The 19,123-nt window shown below is 40.9% G+C and overlaps 2 protein-coding genes and 1 long non-coding RNA gene across 4 annotated transcripts; 2 read left to right on the forward strand and 1 right to left on the reverse strand.

The window, feature by feature from the left end:
* The first annotated feature begins 40 nt into the window (after window positions 1-40).
* LOC110989006 (flavin-containing monooxygenase 5-like) lies at window positions 41-7,999 on the forward strand. 2 transcript variants are annotated; one of them, XM_087138310.1, is made up of 3 exons: window positions 41-523; window positions 1,137-4,838; window positions 6,680-7,999. In XM_087138310.1, the coding sequence occupies exons 2-3, from the start codon at window positions 4,215-4,217 to the stop codon at window positions 7,646-7,648; spliced, it is 1,593 nt and encodes a 530-aa protein (XP_086994436.1). In that variant the 5' UTR covers window positions 41-523; window positions 1,137-4,214; the 3' UTR covers window positions 7,649-7,999. The 2 variants fall into 2 exon arrangements, with proteins under 2 accessions (XP_086994436.1, XP_022108750.2); XM_022253058.2 differs by having other exon boundaries at window positions 4,166-4,838.
* A 38-nt stretch (window positions 8,000-8,037) lies between these two features.
* On the forward strand, window positions 8,038-10,353 carry LOC147798867 (uncharacterized). Its single transcript, XR_015425700.1, has 2 exons — window positions 8,038-10,199; window positions 10,259-10,353. It is a non-coding gene; the product is annotated as an uncharacterized LOC147798867 (long non-coding RNA).
* A 177-nt stretch (window positions 10,354-10,530) lies between these two features.
* Window positions 10,531-19,104, reverse strand: mrpl3 (mitochondrial ribosomal protein L3). Its single transcript, XM_022253059.2, has 8 exons — window positions 18,966-19,104; window positions 17,476-17,743; window positions 16,881-16,985; window positions 16,329-16,428; window positions 15,220-15,280; window positions 14,003-14,114; window positions 12,497-12,574; window positions 10,531-11,750 (listed from the first exon to the last, which is right to left on the reverse strand). The coding sequence occupies exons 1-8, from the start codon at window positions 19,061-19,063 to the stop codon at window positions 11,514-11,516; spliced, it is 1,059 nt and encodes a 352-aa protein (XP_022108751.1). The 5' UTR covers window positions 19,064-19,104; the 3' UTR covers window positions 10,531-11,513.
* Between the last annotated feature and the right edge of the window lie 19 nt (window positions 19,105-19,123).

Genomic DNA, 19,123 nt, shown 5'->3' on the forward strand with positions numbered 1-19,123 from the left:
CCTGACCCCCGCCCCCGCAATAATTCCTGGATCCACCCCTGATGTTGTGTAGGCGTACACTTTCAATTCGTTGAACAAGCATGACGAGTCCCGGGGCAATAGAGCCGATCTTTTGATGTACATGTTGGCTACGGCTGCACTCTGAACGAGGCCGTGTTGAATAGACCCGTAATTTGTGAACAGGGGCCTACGTGTATGTATTAATACTCTTACAATTGACCATTGAGGTAGAAATAGATTTAGAAAGAATTCCATGCACGTCATTAAGTTTTCCCTGAGGTGACCTCTCAACTATACTATCAAAGTGCAACGGAGTGCCCGGGTGTCAAACAATGGAAATGTAATCTTCAGTCCCCTTTTTGCCCATTGTTTAGACTTTGAACAGCTTACATACTACTCATGCATACAAATTGGACATACCAGTACACGTATGATGTATGTATATCAAATTACCTTCACACCAAGTTAAGCCGAGGCAACTTAGCAACTCTGTCGACAGGATTCAATTGTTAGGCTAGCAGAGGTGAGATTTGCACCACGTTTACGCAGCGGCATTCTTGAGTCTGCCATGCTACTATACAGTTTGTTTTGTTATCCTTACTGTAAGCCCCACCCGTCTTTAAACCTATTGACTCATTGAAATGGTCCTATTGAGTAACCATAAAAATGCACATACGTGTAACGGTAATTTACCACGTTAGGGCATTCTCACGTTACGTGTGTGACAAATTGACAAATTTTGTTCCTTAATACTTCTGTATGTGTGGCATAATATTCAGCCACAGGGGATATCTTATGGTTGAACATTCTTTTCATATTTATCTTCAAGTTTCACTTTACAAGCAACAAATATCTCTGTTATGTGTGTGACATCAGACGATTGCAAGTATTTGACTCGCAGTTTTACTTCGTAAAACTCTGTGATTTGGCTGGGTTTCAAGGATTTTTAATTCTCTGGGCAGAGAAATTAAACATCGTCCTTATATATGGCTAGAGTTATCTTGGTTATTAGCTGTTCCGAAAACTGGTCGAAATATCTTATGTTTTTTAGCTGTTTCGGGCACCGGCCGGAACAGTATTGTTTTTCTGAAGATTTTTTTTCTTTCCCCCCCTTCTTTTTCCACTTTTCCCCATAGACATAACATGGAGTCATTCTGCACACGACTTGTGCACCTTCCTTGGCGCCGATGCTCTCCAAACCTTGCACATAGTTAGATAACTATCTGAAGATGTATGCCGAGTTATGACGTTATCATGACGTCATCTCCCGATTTATTATAGAATTTTGAATATTTAATTTTTGGTCACTTGGCAATTCTATAGCTTCATCAAAGTTATACAAAGCAAAGCCTTTGATACTAAAAGTGCACTAGAAAAGTACTTATACTTCAGTAAGAAGAGCTCCCAAGCTCTGACTAATGATGGGATCTGCTTCTAGGCCTTTAGCACCACATCATCTCTTTTCAGATCATTTTTCTGTTCTGTGTAATTTGAAATATGAGAGACCTTTTTCTCCTGTCAAGGAGGTTATTCATAGAAACATCAAATCCATAAACATCGATTTGCTTAAAGGCGATTTGGGTTCTTCTAAGATGTGTACGGACACTCCTCAATGTCTTGAGGAGCTTGTTAAATGTTATAAAACTACACTAGATGGACTTTTTAACAAACATGCCCCACTGTAGTCGAAGGCAGCTCCTGTCAGGCCCCGCTTGCCTTGGTTTGCTGAAAAGAAGGGGCGGCGAACCAACAACGCTTGTGACCTTTTAGGTTACAAACGAAATATGGTCACTTCTCTCTTGAACAAGGCTCGTTGTGATGTTTACAAAGAGTTTATTGATAATAATAGCTCTGATCAAGCGAAATTATTAGGGTGTCAAAATCACTGCTTGGGTATTCCGTTACTGCTCCTCTTCCTCCATTTACTAATAAATTGACTTTGGCTAATGAGATGGGTAACTTCTTTGTGGAAAAGATATAAAATATTCATGCCAAACTTGACAACTAAGTTTTTAACACACCTGCTGGAGTATCTTACTTCACATCAGAAACATTATCTAGTTACATCCTTGACTGAGTTACAGGTAAAGCAGCTTCTTGTGAAATCTGCAAAGAAGTCTTGTGCCCTAGATCTAATGCCCACCAGTTTGGTGGGTGAGTGCCTTGACTTTCTGCTTCCTGTATTTGATAAAATGATCAACCAATCTCTTAAGACCGGTACATTTCCTGATAATTGGAAGGAAGCTTGGGTTTTCCCTTGCTAAAAGAGGACAAGCTTGACCCGATTGTTGAAAACTATTGGCCAATGAGTAACTTACAATTTATATCCAAACTAACTGAGAAAGCAGTGTATGACCACATGTCCAAACATTGTCTGTTTCCGGTTCATCAATCATCTTACAGGAAACATCACAGTACGGAGACTGCCCTTTTGAAGGTAAAAGATGATATATTGCTGAAGATAAGCTCTCAGCATGTGACTTTACTTGTTCTTTTAGACCTCAGTGCAGCCTTCGATAAGGTTGATCATGACATTTTGCTGAAACGTCTGCAGTTGAAAGCTGGAGTTTCAGGCAAAGCTTTGGATTGGTTTACATCCTATTTGTCAGGTAGAAGCCAACGCGTATCTATTCAAGGAACCCTTTCAAAAACGTTCAAACTTAACTGTGGGGTTCCTCGGGGATCATGTTTAGGACCACTTTTATTTACTATTTATGCTTCTAGATTATTTGACATTGAGCACCGTCTGCCTAATATTCATTGTTATGCTGATGACACACAGCTGTATAAACCAGACGATGATGTTTCCTGTCAGATCGCTGTAGCTGCGATGGAAAGTTGCATCCAGGACATAAGACAGTGGATGTTGCATGATAGGTTAATTTAATGATACTTAGAGTAAGCTCTTGATCATTGGTACGAGACAACAGCAGCAAAAAGTGAAAATTGCTAACATCACTGTGGGAGAATCTGCTGTCTATCCATCCACATGTCAGAAATTTGGGATCATGGTTTTACTCTGAACTTAAAATGAATACTCATATTAACAAGGTTTGCTCAGCTGCATTTTTTCATCTTCATAATATCAAACGTATCAGTAAATTCCTGTCAAGTGATTCCCTTTTTACACTAGTCCATGCGTTATGACGAACCATCTGGACTATTGTAACAGTTTATTGTATGGGTTGCCAGGAGAACAAATAGCAAAACTCCAAAGGGCTCATAATGCAGCGGCCAGACTTGTTACAAACACACAGAGGTTTGAACATATAACTCCAGTATTATGTCAACTCCACTGGTTGCCCATTCGTTCAAGAATTCATTTCAAAATTATCCTATTGACATTTAAAGCTCTTCATGGACTTTCTCCCAGGTACATGCAAGATCTTATTATTGTTAAGAGACATTGCAGGTATCAACTCGGGTCAGGAAACAATGATCCTCTTTTGGATTATCCTAGTGGGAAGATGCTATCCACTCTAGGTGATAGGTCTTTTTCTGTGGCAGCTCCTAAATTGTGGAATGCCTTGCCACTTTCCATTTGACAGGAACAAAGACTTAGCATTTTTGAATGCAAATTGACAACTTTACTCTTTAGACGCGTATTTTAAATGTATAATTGTATTCTGGTCTTTTCTCCTTTTTTCATTCCCAGGGTCACAGTGTCAGGTAGTTAGAGCGGAAATTATAGGGTTTGAGGCGTCTGTCCCCTGGAAAGGTCGAGACATCAGGCGGGGTTTATGCTTATTTAGTTAGTTACCCAGTTGACAGGACAGACGTATCCCCATACTCCGGTTTGGGCACTGGCACGGTGGCCTGTTTTTCTCTCTACTGCTATTGTATAATTTGCTTTGGTTTTAAATCGTGTTTGTGTGCTTGGATTTTTGAATTGGTTTTTTGTGTATTTGTTTTTAAATAAGTTTTTAGTGTAATGCGCCTCTGATCACTTCGGTGGAAAGGGCGCCCTATAAATTCTAAATTATTATTATTAATACTAATACTAATTGTAGGCTGAGATTTTCATTGTGGGTCTGACGTTTCTCACACTTCATAAAAATGCATGTACGTACAGTACCTCTATTTGTGTATAATGTACATGTTATTAAGCCCTGATGAAATGAATGCGAATATATTGGATGTGATCCCTTGAAACGTTTTCCTTTAGTCGATTCTAACAGAGTGGTTCCAAAAGTGCAGAAGTCCAAGAAATCGGAATGAGTAAGAGGGTGGCTGTCATTGGTGTTGGTGCTAGCGGTATTACGGCCATCAAATGCTGCCTGGATGAGGGCCTCCAGGTCACCTGCTTTGAGAGATCAGACCGAATCGGTGGGCTCTGGGCTTACAGGGAGGACCGAGATGGCGAGGGCTGCGTGTTTAAGTCCACCATCGCCAACACCAGCAAAGAGATGATGTGCTACAGTGACTACCCCGTACCACAGGAGTACCCCAACCTCATGCATCATTCCTACATCGAGAAGTACTTCCTGAGCTATGTGGACCACTTCGACCTGAAACGGCACATCCAGTTTCGCACCGAAGTCAAGAAAGTCGCTCAGGCTGCCGATTATGACACAACGGGGCGGTGGCAAGTCACCACGAAGAATCGCGACAGTGGGGAGACCATCACTGATCTCTTCGATGCTGTGATGATCTGCACTGGTCATCACACAACCCCTCACATCCCTGACTTTCCAGGTCTCATGGACTTCCAAGGAACAGTAACCCACACTCACGAATATAAAACGCCCTACCATTTGATCGACAAGCGAGTTGTCATCATTGGTATCGGTAACTCTGCGGGGGATGCTGCCGTTGAACTGAGTCATATTTCATCAAAGGTACGGGCATGTATCAGAGTTGTAGACTCGAGTCACTTGACTTGGACTCCAGTTGGACTGGAGTCTCTGCTTTGGTGACTTGTAACTATCAGTTTTTGACTTGTGACTTTACTCGGACTTGCAAAAAATGACTTGTTACCAACATAAGACAGAAAAATATTCAATCGAACCCATTACAGATTTAAATAGGTCTATCAACTTACAATACCTCGTTCCCGGCCCTCGCGACTTCTAAGGCCGTTTTCCAATACTCAACTTCGTCTCCGTCTCAGGCTTCTTTCCCCAAACAAATCCCCGATTGCGGACATGAAGCGTTTAATTACATTAGATTACTGTAATTTTTGGCTTTCTTGCATCTTGTTTGATGTTCTTTGGCACTATTAGACTGATTACTGCGTTTACAGCTTCAAAGTGAGCTAGTAAAAAAAGTTGAAGCCTGAGACGGAGCCGAAGTTGAGTATTGGAAATCGGCCTTAGGTCTTGTCTGCCCTGAATCACTGTTGTCTGTAGTCGTGCACATTTGTTCGGCAGTGCTTACGATTTTCTTTGTTTCCCGTCCTCCCCCCCCCGACTTTCCGGGGGAGCCAATCAACAGCCTTATATTGAATTATTCAAATCAGTTTATGACGTCACTCATCCTGGAATTGAAAACAAAAACGGTGTCCTGATCTCGAAGGCCAAAAATTTCCGCGTAAAATACCCCGTTTAGGTGTATACTTTCAAGACACGCTAATAAATTATTTTTTGTAACGACGGAAAGAGTTCCGTGTACGGACAACACTTATTTTCTCTTAAAATGTGAAAGTGATAACATGTCCTAAAAGTGAGATTTAGCTTAAAGAAACTTCGGCCAGAATAATACCGCCCTCTATATTTCAAAAGATGGATCACCCTAGCTGTTGAGAGTTTTAGGAAATAGAGATATGGTATTTCTCCACACATTCATGCATCTAACTAAAAAAAGTTTGAAAATGTGGCATATCTGGTTCATGCATGGGACCACAGAATTTAGATAGAAAAGCCTGCGCACTTAACTATGTCATTGTCTTCTCTATATGACATCACTGCAACAGCACCCTCAGTTGTCCCAAATAAATTGTTAAACGTTTTTAAAGGTGTACTTTTCAAAACATTTAACCAAACTGGAATGTAAAACATTTTTCATTTAACCAAACTGGAATGTAAAACATTTTTCATTTAACCAAACAGGAAAGTAAAACAGTTTACATACCTTAAAGATGAGCACAAAGTTGCAAAGTATTGTGTCTGAGAAAAATTCATTGCAGGGATGGAGCTGCAATGAATTTTTCTCAGACACAATACTTTGCAACTTTGTGCTCATCTTTAAGGTATGTAAACTGTTTTGTGTCCCAATTTCACAGAGCTGCTTAGAAGTTAGCAGAAAAGTTGTGCTTACTATAGCAGAAAGATTTCTTAGCCTAAGCACATTTCATGGCAGTGCCTGGCCTGGTTGTGCTTACGGTTGTGCTCGCGTAAAGATTTCCACTGTTTTTGAGCAGATTTTCTTCTTTGAGGTAAGCTCGCATGTCTTGTGACATGCTTTCTGCTTACGGTCTCAATGAAATACACGGAGCCTCCATAATCCCGTGCTTAGCAGCGCTGTGAAATGGAGCCAAGGCTCGCCTGTTTAAAATGATGAACAGACTCATTCGCCCTGGCTTGACAACTTAGAGTCAGTGTTTATGGTACAACCAAAAGATAACATGCACGTTGCGCAGGGATGTGACCTAATTTATTATCATTACTATTATTTACATTGTTATTAAAGTTGAGCAACTTGCACGTTATACTGGTTGCAATTCAATGTTTGTGGCTTACAGGTTTTCCTGAGTACAAGGACTGGAGCTTGGATTTTGAATCGTGTGGGTCCTCAGGGCAATCCAATTGATATTATGATAAGAAGGCGATTCCTGGACATGCTTCCTGATAGTTGGATAGACTATACGATGAAGCGGCAGATGCAAAGGAAATTAGACCATTCAAAATATGGACTGCAGCCTAAGCACAACCCATCACAGGCAACTCCTCTAATCAATGACGTCCTACCAAATCGAATCCTAAGTGGTACTGTTATTGTCAAGCCCAATGTGGCCCGCTTCACCAAAACTGGGGTCGAGTTCGTGGATGGGACATTTGAGGATGACATCGACTGTGTGATTCTTGCCACGGGATACACATTCAGCTATCCCTTCGTGGACTGCCCTTCGTTCCAAGTGGTCAAGAATGAGGTATCGTTGTACAAGTATGCCTTTCCCACTGACCTCAAACACCCATCGATATGCACCATTGGCTTGGTTCAGCCTTCTGGATCTATCCTCCCAGTCTCTGAGCTCCAAAGCCGTTGGGCTGCCCGTATCTTCAACGGCCAAGCGCGTCTGCCACCCCGCCCAGAGATGGAAGCCGATGTCAAGAAGGCCAAAGATGACACGAGTAAGCATTACATCCACTCCCGACAAAACATGATCCACGCGGACTTGATTGAGTACATGGACAGCATAGCTGTTAAAATAGGAGTCAAGCCAGATTTGTGGAAGTTGTTCTGGTCGGATCCAGCCCTGGCACTCCGCTGCTTCTTTGGTCCTTGTTTACCCTACCAGTACCGCCTGATGGGACCTGGGAAGTGGAATGGAGCAAAGGATGCTATCAACACCATGTGGGAGAGAGTCAATGCACCGCTGAAGACGCGCCTCCCAGCTGTCCAAGAGAAGAAGTCAGGAGCAGCAATTATGCCACTGTGCCTCGGTTTGGCTTTCCTTGTCATATTCATTGTAATATTCATGTTCTTGTAAAACTCATGATTCATCTTCACTCAGTGGATCTAATCATAACATAATTTCAAAAAACTGTCCACACGTCAATGAAACACGTCCATTCACTGATTTTGTGTAGCATTAGTGGCAGTTTATCAAAGAAAAACATTGTACTGTTCCTGAGTGGGGGCCATTATAAACCTTGATAAGTACATCGAATTGTGTGTCTGTGCACTTGTTCTTTGTATTACGCAGTTATATTTATGTATGGTGATGCACGTGGGTGCATATATGTCAAGAGAACCAAGGATTCCTCTTAGAAAGCAGAGTTTGGTTTGGGGTAAGCAGTGGGCATGCATCTGCGCACATTGCACAAAGACAGAATGGTGGGCTAGGATTCTGTAAGAATCTGAATGTATTGCACTTACAAGGTAGATTCACTCCAGAGACTTGCATATGTACGGAACTACGTACACGCATAGCTTGCCAATGATAATTTTATGCCTTTGTACATTTCAGATTTTTTCAATTTTAAATGTATGTTATGCATTGTCCAGTAATTAAGTACATGTTCATTTACTGTTTAGCCAATACATAAATGCATAAATGTGATTTAAAAGATAACATTAATTTGAATAAAACTTCATGCACTCGAGTTCACTTATAAGAAGTAACAACTTCGATCTAATGTGCATTTTCTTTTCAATGATCAATCATTTACATTTTAGATGCCGATCTCAGCCATGTACACATAGAAATCTGTAGGCTGCTGATAATGCAAGTTTTTATGTATCAGGAATACAGATGTGAATGATGTCACATTCTAAAAAGATACTTCAAGTGGTGTACATGTACATGTTCATGTAGTTAGTAAAACTAGCCTCCGGAGGTGATCCATACTACTGTATTTTCCCCGAGGCAAAGGCAAGGAAAAATGGAGAGCTTCATGGACCACCATGAGATAAAGCACATGCATGTTCATAACCTCTCTCTCACAGATTCAGCTTGGCTGGAGTGACAAATGATAAATTTGATCTAACTACATATAAAAATTGGTCTATTTAAATAAGGAATTTGTTTAAAATTTACCAGCACTTTTCCAAACTACCTCTACCTCGAAATATTTGAACTGACCTCTGTCCCACTAGTGCTTGGGAATGCACATGGTATGCCGCGCGCACACCAGTTAACAATTGTTGCCTGTGGTGTAGGGGTCCATGGTGTTTTGTACACCCAAGGGGGTAAACGGCACTCGAGGCGAAGCTGAGGGTGCCATTTGCCCCCGAGGGTGTACAAAAAACATGGACTCCATTACAGCAGGCAACAATTGTTTTGTTATACCATGGTCATAGATGACACTGGAACGGTCTTATGTGTAATATGTGCATATTTTATTGCAAAATAATTAACACACTTTGACAAATTGAAAAGCTTGAACAGCAAATTAGATACTAAATTACAAAGAAAATAATGGAATATGATGTCCTTTGTTGACCTATGTTTTGGGGTTTTTTTTGGGGGGGGATTTAGGATTTAGAACAAACTGGTTTACTAGAAAAACCTGGGATTCATAAAGCACTGAAGATTTTATCGACTAGTAGAATTTCAATATTGACAAGATTGAAGAGCAGGCAAGAAGAGATAACCGCATGAGCATTTTAGTTTTATATAAACAGCAATGGTGATCACAGCAGAAACAGTGATCAGAGCATACTTGTGTTCCACGAGCATAGCCAGGTGCACAAACAGAAGTTTAATAACTCACAGGTCTCCGTCATGGTCAGAGTGAAGCGAGTAGCACTTGTGAACAGACAGAGTACTTCAATGCGCCCCACACAGTGCACATCTCCTACAGTAATTGGAGCGTGGTACCACCATGGCTACCCACCCTCGTACCCAAGATTAAGCAATTACAACGCAGTAGACATGACACATCAACTGTGGGAAGGACCACCATTATCCTTCATTTTTTGTGGCCCGGCAACATCGCCAGTGCGCTCGACGTGTGAATGATACTTGTAGCATATCACATGATCAATTCAAGACCGATAAAAATTCACCATCTATGACCTTGGTATAACAATATACATTGGCACATAATGTTGGTGGTTATGTATATAGTCTTTGGTTGCTATGGGTAGAGTTCTTCGGCCTTGTACAAGGGAGCTAAAATAGCAATTGCCATGTAACTGGCTCTCAGCCAATCAAGTTACAGAATCTGTGGGTGTTGTTATAATAAGGGATAAATTTTGTGTAGTACTGTCTGCGTTGTATAGTTGAGTAAAAAGCAGTCCTAAGTTTTTCTCGCATTTTAGCTACAGTCTGGCATTTATGGAGTTCAGCCCATTAAATCTGTGATGAAATCAAATGAACATTATAGAAACATAGAGTCCAAGGCAAGTAGTACAAATGAAAATGTACCAATGTGACCCAATAACGGGACCTCTGTGGTTACATTCTGCCATCATACCAAATTAGAGTGTGATAAATTTCAATGTTGAGCTACATGTATGATGTGGAATGCACCCTTTCTGTCAGCAGTGATAGAAGAGATGGCGTCACAGGGCAAATTTTATTCCGTAATTTGCATGTAAGCAAACGTGAACATGATGAAGCGTTCTTCTTTTTGAAATGTGACCAAAGGAACAGGTATGAACCTTGCTTTGTTAAAAGAAAAATACATGTACACTGAAATTTGTTCACCTGGAAACAAATCATGTAATAAATTTTTAGTGGAATGAAAACCGTGTTGATGTGTCAGATATATTCAGGCGTTCATTTTGGTCTGGATACTACTATGTCAATTCCGTTCAAACATTCCAGAGCTCCAAATTGACCTGCATTATGAAAGCCATAGCCACAGACGTAGGAAATGAGACATTAAAACAGGAAGAAATGTACATTAAGTACCATTAAAAAAGTTTTGTTGGAATTTACGGTGTTATTAGCCAAGACACATACATGTCAATGTATGGCCTTAAGAACATTTCTAATGTGCAACGGACATCCCATTGTATTAAGCCTGGTTGCCATATCGACGTAAGAAATGCAGAACGCAAGGCAATCACGATGCAAACTGCAACGCGCACATATGGAAACATGCAAAATGAAAACGTCACCGGCAATGCAGACAAACACAAACCAACCCGTGAACGATCAGCAAAGTTGAGCCAGGTTCAACTTTGCCAACTGTCTGTGTCCAGTAGCCGTGGTATCCCCGTACAAACATGCATGCTGACATGCCCAGCATGAACCGATGTCCCTTTCGCTTAGTTTCACGAATTTAGCTCCTTTTCTCCTTAATGCTTAAATATTACACCCTTATGATCAACTAAATTGCTGACCATCAATGAAATGCATGAAACTGGAGTACAGGTTTGGCATCATAAGGTGGTACAGTCAATCTAAAATGGTATTTTCCACAAATAATCACGCCATTTTGTTTCAATTGTTGAGTGGATTGACGTCATGCACCGTCTCTTCCATTCGTGTCAGCATTTTCACGTCTTGTGGACCGTCTACATTACAAAGGACCATATAGAAACCAGGCTTAACTGTATGAAGTAGTGTTTGATTTGGGCAGATAAAGAGAGAACCTTGAAAAGGGATCCATGGTTTGACTTCAAGGATATTATGTGCCTTTGAAGATTTGTCTACAGTACACATGTACTTATAGCATTATCAGTTCTTTTGGAGCCTTTCTTGAAACCACCATCCGATAGAAAACAAAGTAGGAGCAACCTTGTAAAGCACTCAACAGCATGCACTTCAAGTAAAGCAACGTCATGAAGGTTTCAGGTAAATCTACATTCATGAGCTTCACATCACCATGATGCAAAATGTCAAATCTTTTTTACACGGTAGTGTGGTCTATTAAAGCTCACATGAATCCCAATCTGTATCCTCAGCTTTCTGCCTCCTCTGGGTAGGCGATACTGGGATCATTGAAATCGAACAGTTCCTCATCCAACAAGTTCTCTTCGAGCTCCTCATCTTCGTAGTAGGTTGGAAATGGAGGTGGGACCTCTGGGTCTCTATTCTTGGGCAGTATGCTATCTATGACCTTGATGTAGCCGAACTTGTGCCCAGCTACGCTGCCGCCAACGTAGAGGATGTTGTGTTTCATGTTGACCCGTAAAACCTTGAAGAGGAGAAAATTGGTAAACTAAATGTACAATGTAATGTTGACTTTTCATTTCCAAAAGATGAACATTAGAATTTTGTTTGCATGTAGGATGATATACCCAGCAAGAAGTGAGATAGGGTACCCCCCTACATGTCCAAGTCCTATACACACTCTTGACTATTGTTACCTTACAAATCCCCCCTGCATGTCTGAAAAGAATTCCTGAGATTCTAGTGAAACAATGACCAACACAAAGTGGGGGGTTCTCTGTCTCATGTGTTGCTTCATATGGAAAAACTAGGTCAATCTAATGAGCTCTGGGCGAGACCGTGGTCTGAGCACAATAAACCACTTGCAAGTTAAATTTGAATAAAATGTAACAATTTGAATTCCCCAGACTAAGACACTGTTGCTATACCTCGTGATTCGGGACAAGCTTTTGCATAGCGACCACCATTTCTGGAATGGTCTGGTTCCTTTCTGTCTTTCTTGTCCATTGAGAACAATGTATTGTTGGAAGGCGTCTCTTATGTAACTAAGCAAAAGCTTGCCCCGAATCACGAGGTATAGCAACAGTGGTTTTAGTCTGGAGAAATCAAGTTGTTATTTTCATGTGAATTTCAAGAACTCAGTGTACCAGATATTATTCAAATTGAACTCGCAAATGGCTTATTGGAAAGTGACCATCTGGTGGGACAAAATGATTTGCCTATATTCACTGACATGTTTGGATTAAAGAAGCACACCCTGACCAGACTGACCTTAAGTCCTAAAGTCCAGCGCATTTTGTTGCCCATGTGGCCGGGCATCTTCTTGCCGGGCCAAATCCTTCCAGGAGTCTGAAACATGGAAACATTTAACTATAAGATGGAATGCCAACTTAAAATACATTTCTGAAATTAAACCTTGATATTAAAAATTCTTTCAATATTTACACCAAACTTTGCATAAAATAAGGTTATCTATAAAACAGACAATGGGCAGATAGAAAGAGTCAGCAAATAATTATGTGTATGATTTCCCTTGACAGTAAATACATGTTTTTCACGAGGATATCAAAGATTCCCTTTTAGTTGAAAACCTGCACTTGTGAGAGAGAAAGGGAAACATTACGCGTCTATAGAAATGAGGGATCTTTCAGAATATCCCGTGGGGTGTTAAGAGAAGAAATCATGGAGGAGTACGAAAGAAAATACAGCTTATGGGGTATGAACTTCGGCAAATTTTTCCTCCGTACATGGTTTTGGTTTCAGTCTGAGAATTGAAGCTTTCCCATGGGAAACTCTTGGCAAGTGAATTGTTTTTTTTTTAACCAAGCAAATTAAACATTCTGTACTTTTCAATGATTTCAAATCAATTGTAAACATACTGAAATTTACCAGAATAGAAGTTGAACTGCTGACCTTTGCCAGATCACAATATGGATACTCTACCAGGCCTCGACCTTAAGCTTTCAACTAGCCCACCAGACAAGTTAACTTTTTCAACAGGCTCACAGGAATTTCATTTGCCAAACTACCTTTGTCTACTTTTTTCAACTTCATTCTTTCATCTACTACGGTGGGGTCTTGCTGTAAATTTAAAAAAGTTAAAATGTGGAGAATTCAAAAATATCACAGAAAAAGATAAACAACACAGTCAGTTCCATTACACAGTTTCTTTTAGTCACCTTAAGATACATGACCTACTGACAGCTTCAAACAGGCAGGTTTTGCTTGACTAGCCCACCAGGCAAGTTAAAAAAAGGCAGTTTACTAGCCCGCAGCAATTTTACTAGAATTTGTACGCCGGCCTAGTGCAAAGGTCAAGGCCTGCTCGGCCAACTGACCCGTCTGGCCCTACAAGTACATGTTGAATCTTCCTAGCCGTCAATGTCTGTTCAGGGATACCAGTCAGTGCGCATACACCCACACACCATATAGCCAGGGATCAGGCCCAATGCCACAATGTAAGCAACATTAGCAACACTCCAGACAAAATGGGGAAACCACTAAAACTGGTCTGAATTCAATACTGTTCGGCTACGAGTCACGCACGTCATGAGATGTTAGTCATAACATCAAAATGTTTAGTGATGCAGTGTTCATTATGTACATCTCTGAATTTCTCCAGCCCATCAAATACCATATTTATGCATTTTGAGACAGACGGGGACAGTCAGAAAGCCGTACTAGAGGGGGCTCTTCCAGTCAGTGTAATTGCCAAATCCAGATCCTCTTGAAAGGAAAAAAACTTGTTACACAGAGAAAGACCATTCTATTACTCACCCCTCCACCTCCTGTTGCACCCATCTTTCGATGTGTCTTTGTGACTCCATGGCTGGCTGGTTGGCCCTTCATTCCCCAACGTTTCATTACACCCTGGAAACCTTTGTCAATGCTGTCAAAGTGCAGCAACAAAGACAACATAGCAGGAAGTACTCAGTTACTCACACTACTTTCAAATACACATTATGTATACGATGTACATGTCAAATTACCTTGAGTAAATCTGGTCAACTTTTTTTTATGGTCCATCCTCAGTTTTTGAGTAGCAACCCCCCCCCCCAAAAAATTTGATCCCCTTAAAAATTTAGTTCTGGATCCACTGTTAAGAATGTGTAACACAACTAAACCTGTGGTTACTTTGCATGAATATACTTCTCTCCCTCTTGTTTACAATGTGCGATGAATGGGTGCCAACCAAAGGCTCGCCTGCTTTAGAACCCTACATCTTCCCAACAGTCAAAGTCACGTGGTGCTACCGCAAACTTTCGCTACACATTAAACTTGCCTACATCCATCGTGGCTGATGTTACCAGTGTTGTATTAGAGTCCATCACACGTCCCTTCGCTCTATCACAATTCCATAACAAGTCTTTTGTCAATGTTCACCCTCATGCCTAAGACTGGCCTTGTGAAAGGACTTGTGATGGACTCAAATACAATCAGTTTCTCAGGGAAACTGTGCTGGCACTTGTTGTCGCATGTGTTCTTGAATTGTGACGTAAGCATTTTGGACACATCTTGATCAGCGACCAACAGTCAACCCCTGGTCAATTCTTTCTGGAACCAGGATTTATCTTGTGCTCATGAACGTGGTGCCACGACAGTATGAGCTTTTAATTTAGCGCACCAGATTATTTTAGTGAGAGAGACAATGGACACTATTCCTGAGTAAGCCATTTTGATCTTGTTCCTTGTATCTGTGCTCTAACTTGTTGACGGTTAAGTGGAATGGTATCAGACTATTTCAGGATTCGTGGGGGTTCCAAGCATCCCTATTTCTTTGTCAAATCTTGCAACACGACACTAAGGAACGTTGTATTACAAACTTCAATTCATTCATCAGAGTTGACGGGTAAAAATTTATTCCTTCATATACTGATGACCTCAAGTTCAAAAATGAAAACTTGACTGCTTTGAATTTCAATATGGCCCACTCACGAATATGATTCATTGAAGTCAATGAATGATTAGACTTGAAATGAGGTTCCACTACTTACGTTCTACCACAGCAGTCCACATACATGCCTGGTCTGAAATGCGCAGCATGCAGTGGTGTACCTGAAATCAAATAATCTTGAGTTGGTTTCACTGGGGTTGACGCAAAAATTGACATTCAAGTGTAGCTGAATGAATTTTTTTTAGAAACAATTTTTCTTCAGCTTTACACTCTTCTTCAATGTAGGAAAACTCTTTTATATTCCTATTTGATTATTGGCAGCACTTGTCTAAACACTTCAAATAATCCATGCTTCTCCTGGACAACTGAGGCAACTCTTGCTGTGATGTCATCCAGGGAAAACACACACGTACTTCAGTGCATGGGTTTTTCTGTTCAAATTGTGAGCACAGAATTTATTTACTGAAAACATTTCTAAGAAAGGAATTGATGATTGCTTATTGCTATGCACATAAACGGCAACAAATCAGCAAAGAGAAAACTTAGTAAAGCATAATCTACAAATATGAGGGACTGTTTTTGTAAGCAAACCAATGTAACATAAATTAAGGCTTTCTTCCTGGAATGACACAGCTTTGCTTGTGAATGCGGAAATACTCAGCATAAAAACCCAAAAGGCAGTCAATTACCCTTTCAAATAGTGAAACAAAAGTTGAAACACAGGTCAACCGAGACACCAGGGTGCACTTTGAAGGTTTGTGCCCGCACAATTTGATTGCAAACTAAACACATTTACCTGAACACCCAACGCCAACAGCCACAGAAAAAAAGAGGTAGCATTTTGTTAATTTCGTCATTAAGGGTCATAAGGGTTGGGGTCTGTATTTTTTATTTTTCAACTAAATTATTCGTGTTTTTTGTTTAAAGAAGTTAAATGGGCAGTATTTTGGGGATTAGTCCCTGAAGCTGCCCAGATCCATAGCATTCACACAGATAGATACCATACGTGTACATCAATGACTATTTCTGTGCACTCACATCTGAAGTGAATCTGATTCAAAATTTAGAAAGTATGGAACTTTAGAGAAATTCAGCAAACGTTACTTTTTGGCTCATAAAACCCACTGCAATGACAACTTTTTACACTGGCCAAATATTTCTAGGATGCAAAGTTTAGATCTTTTTTCCATAGCCTTTTGTGGCACTAACCCGGTTGAATCTTGGCATTGGAAGACACTTTGAAGGAAGTGAGCTTGTCTTTCACTGGTAACCCGGCTTCCTTGAACTGCTCAGAATACAGCAGGGACTTCTGTTGAGGCAAAATGAAGAGGAAAAAGTTCACATCACAGTACGCTGGTGTGTAGTATGTTCAAGTAGGTATGTACATGTAGCTACACAGGAGTGCATGTGTACGATGTACGTGCAGAACGATAAAAGCTGAATAAAAAAACCCAGCCAATAATAGCATCCAAAATTCAACATTTTATCCTAAATTTCAGAGAGATGCTGATTTGACAAAAACAGCTTTACTGGGACCCTCTTAACTTTAAAAGCCCTGCTGGTCATTTCAGTGGGTAAAACAGAATGCTTCAACTGACTTTTCCTCCAAATATAAGAACAATGACCATAGGTTATCTACATAACTAAAAGCTACATACTGGAAAAACAAAATCTGAAGGCTCAAATCTAATGGCTACTTGGAGAATGATAATGTGGCAAAAAACAGGACGGCTAAGCACAATTTCAGTATATTTCCTTTACCTTGAAGGGGTCTGCATTTCTGGCACCAACAAGAAGACACCCGTACTTTGGGTTGAGCGTGTTTTCTTCAGGGGGTGTGTATTTGACCACACTGTTCTCTAACACCTGAGGGAGTTCAAATGATTACGGATACGATGAACACAGGACAAATCACATTCAATGATGCAGCGTTAATTGTGAAATAGTCATTTTTATCAAAGTAACAACTGATGAATAGTATGTGCCAAAAAACCACTGGCATCTGAGGTGTCTTCCATGAAAGTGGTCGGAGGTAGTGCACGGCACATGTACATGTACGTACACAGCTAGAAGCTGTGCTGAGTCTTTACAGTTCAACACCATGATACCCCCATTGTTCAGAAGCATTCCACTGCATTCCAGGGATGCATCAAGTTAGCATAGTGCATTATGTGGGGTACGATATGATGAACCGTGTAATGCAGTTACATATCACACTGTTGGTTGCCATGGATCAACAAAACAGAATTGAGAATTCAAGTTTGCTTGACGAGAAGCACATCACCTTTGTTTCTCACAACTTTGTAACAAAAGGTGTGCTTTATTTTTCAACCACATCAAACCAAACAACCTTCACCTGTAATACAGTAGTCGTAAGGCGCTGCCCAGATTTGGTCCACACTGGCATCATTCCAAGCTTGACTGCCACCAAGCCACACCTCTTGGACCGGCCAGGTTCCCACTCTCCGTGGGGCCAGGGTTCATCTTTCAGAGGGCTTGGCCCAAGGGTGTTCTTCACTCGGCTCCACTTGTTGACAATGTCTTCGAGGTCCTTGGGGATGTCGGTGTCATACTCGGTGTCATACTCGTAATAGGTTCGGCGTTGGACTGCACAGCTGCAAAGCCTGGATATAAAGCATGTTTGGTACATGTACTTGGTATCCAGGTTGGAAGGGTCATGAAGGGTGATTCTGATACATCGGGTATTTCAATGGGCAGACTGCTTCAACAGCAGAGGTGTATGCCTACATGTACAATGTAGCTTACATAATCTTGATGTTAGGTTAGCCTGAGTGACTCAATCATTAATGATTTAGTAAATGTTTGGAATTTTTCAGACCAGTCAGCTCATAGGGTTTGTGCACAGGTTGTCATGATTGTAGACCTGGGCCTACATGTACATGTACATTAGGCCTACATCCCGACAACACTAATTTCCCCGAGTTCCATTTACGGACGCCAGTAATTATTCCCTACAGTGACCTATTAGCCTTTAGAAAGCAAAAACATGTCCGGAAAAATTCAATTTAGGAGGGAAAAACCCAAGTCATTTACTTAGGAAACACTTGGAATTTTCAGACCAGTCTCATAGGGTTTGTGCACAGGGTGTCAAGTGACATCCATGTAGGCCTATGGGACATGTCTTTCTTCCTTTTAAATGTCAGGGCCTATAACGACCGTCAGAAAGTGATAGCATATCCTGAAAAGTGCAATTTAGGCCTCGCTAAAAAAGTCTGGAAAGTGTTCCATATACAGACACCGCTTGACCATGTTAGCACCTTGTGCACAAACCCTATGGGACTCATCTGAAAAATTGAAAGTGTTTTCTATGTAGGCTAAACGACTTGTTTTTTTTTCCTCTAACATTGAACTTTTCTGGACACGTTTTTGCTTTCTGACAGCTAATAGAACTAATATTTTACAGGTCACTGTTGGGAATAATTACTGGCATCTGTATATGGAACTCTTCCCCAAATTTCCAAGCATTTAGTCCTAGGTGTACTAGGAAAACACATTTTTTTTTCAGACAAGTCTCATACTATAGCCTAGCTAGCTAGCATGCCTAGGCTAGACCTAACGTTACTTAACTTTTTTAACAGGTTTGTGCTCAGGCTAGGCATGATCATGATTAGACCCGTACACGGGGCCCAACGAATACTCCCCCGTCGTATACCAGTATACGATGGAGGAGTATTCGTTGGGCCCTGTTTACCATGTTTATACGGGATCAGCATGGGCATGATGGGCAGGGGCATCAATTAGTAATTAAAAAATTTTGAAATACTGTAGCCACAAAGGCTCTCTCCAGAAATTTTCTGTAAAGATGATTGAGAAGGAAAAACAAACCTTGTTAGCCTTTCCCTTGCGTTTAGCAGTGAGTTTTTCGACACGAGTTGTATAACTCGTGTGATGACCATGGGGGCCGCCATCTTCACGATCTGCATCACTTGTCTGTCGTTGTATTCTATTGGCCTTTTTATCGTAGGTATAAGATTCTGCCCAAT

The sequence above is a fragment of the Acanthaster planci genome, linkage group LG06, assembly GCF_054643075.1.
Source record: "Acanthaster planci isolate LZ-2023a linkage group LG06, COTS_SCS, whole genome shotgun sequence".
Classification (NCBI taxonomy): Eukaryota; Metazoa; Echinodermata; class Asteroidea; order Valvatida; family Acanthasteridae; genus Acanthaster; species Acanthaster planci.

Excerpts from the sequence above, each read along its gene's own strand:
- LOC110989006 (XM_087138310.1), top strand. The coding sequence starts at position 4,215 with ATGAGTAAGAGGGTGGCTGTCATTGGTGTTGGTGCTAGCGGTATTACG. Across the intron at positions 4,839-6,679 it reads TGAGTCATATTTCATCAAAG|GTTTTCCTGAGTACAAGGAC; the intron begins GTACGGGCATGT and ends TGTGGCTTACAG.
- mrpl3 (XM_022253059.2), bottom strand. The coding sequence starts at position 19,063 with ATGCAGATCGTGAAGATGGCGGCCCCCATGGTCATCACACGAGTTATA. Across the intron at positions 16,429-16,880 it reads GAAATGCAGACCCCTTCAAG|AAGTCCCTGCTGTATTCTGA; the intron begins GTAAAGGAAATA and ends TTGCCTCAACAG. Across the intron at positions 12,575-14,002 it reads GTGCAACAGGAGGTGGAGGG|ACTCCTGGAAGGATTTGGCC; the intron begins GTGAGTAATAGA and ends TCCATGTTTCAG.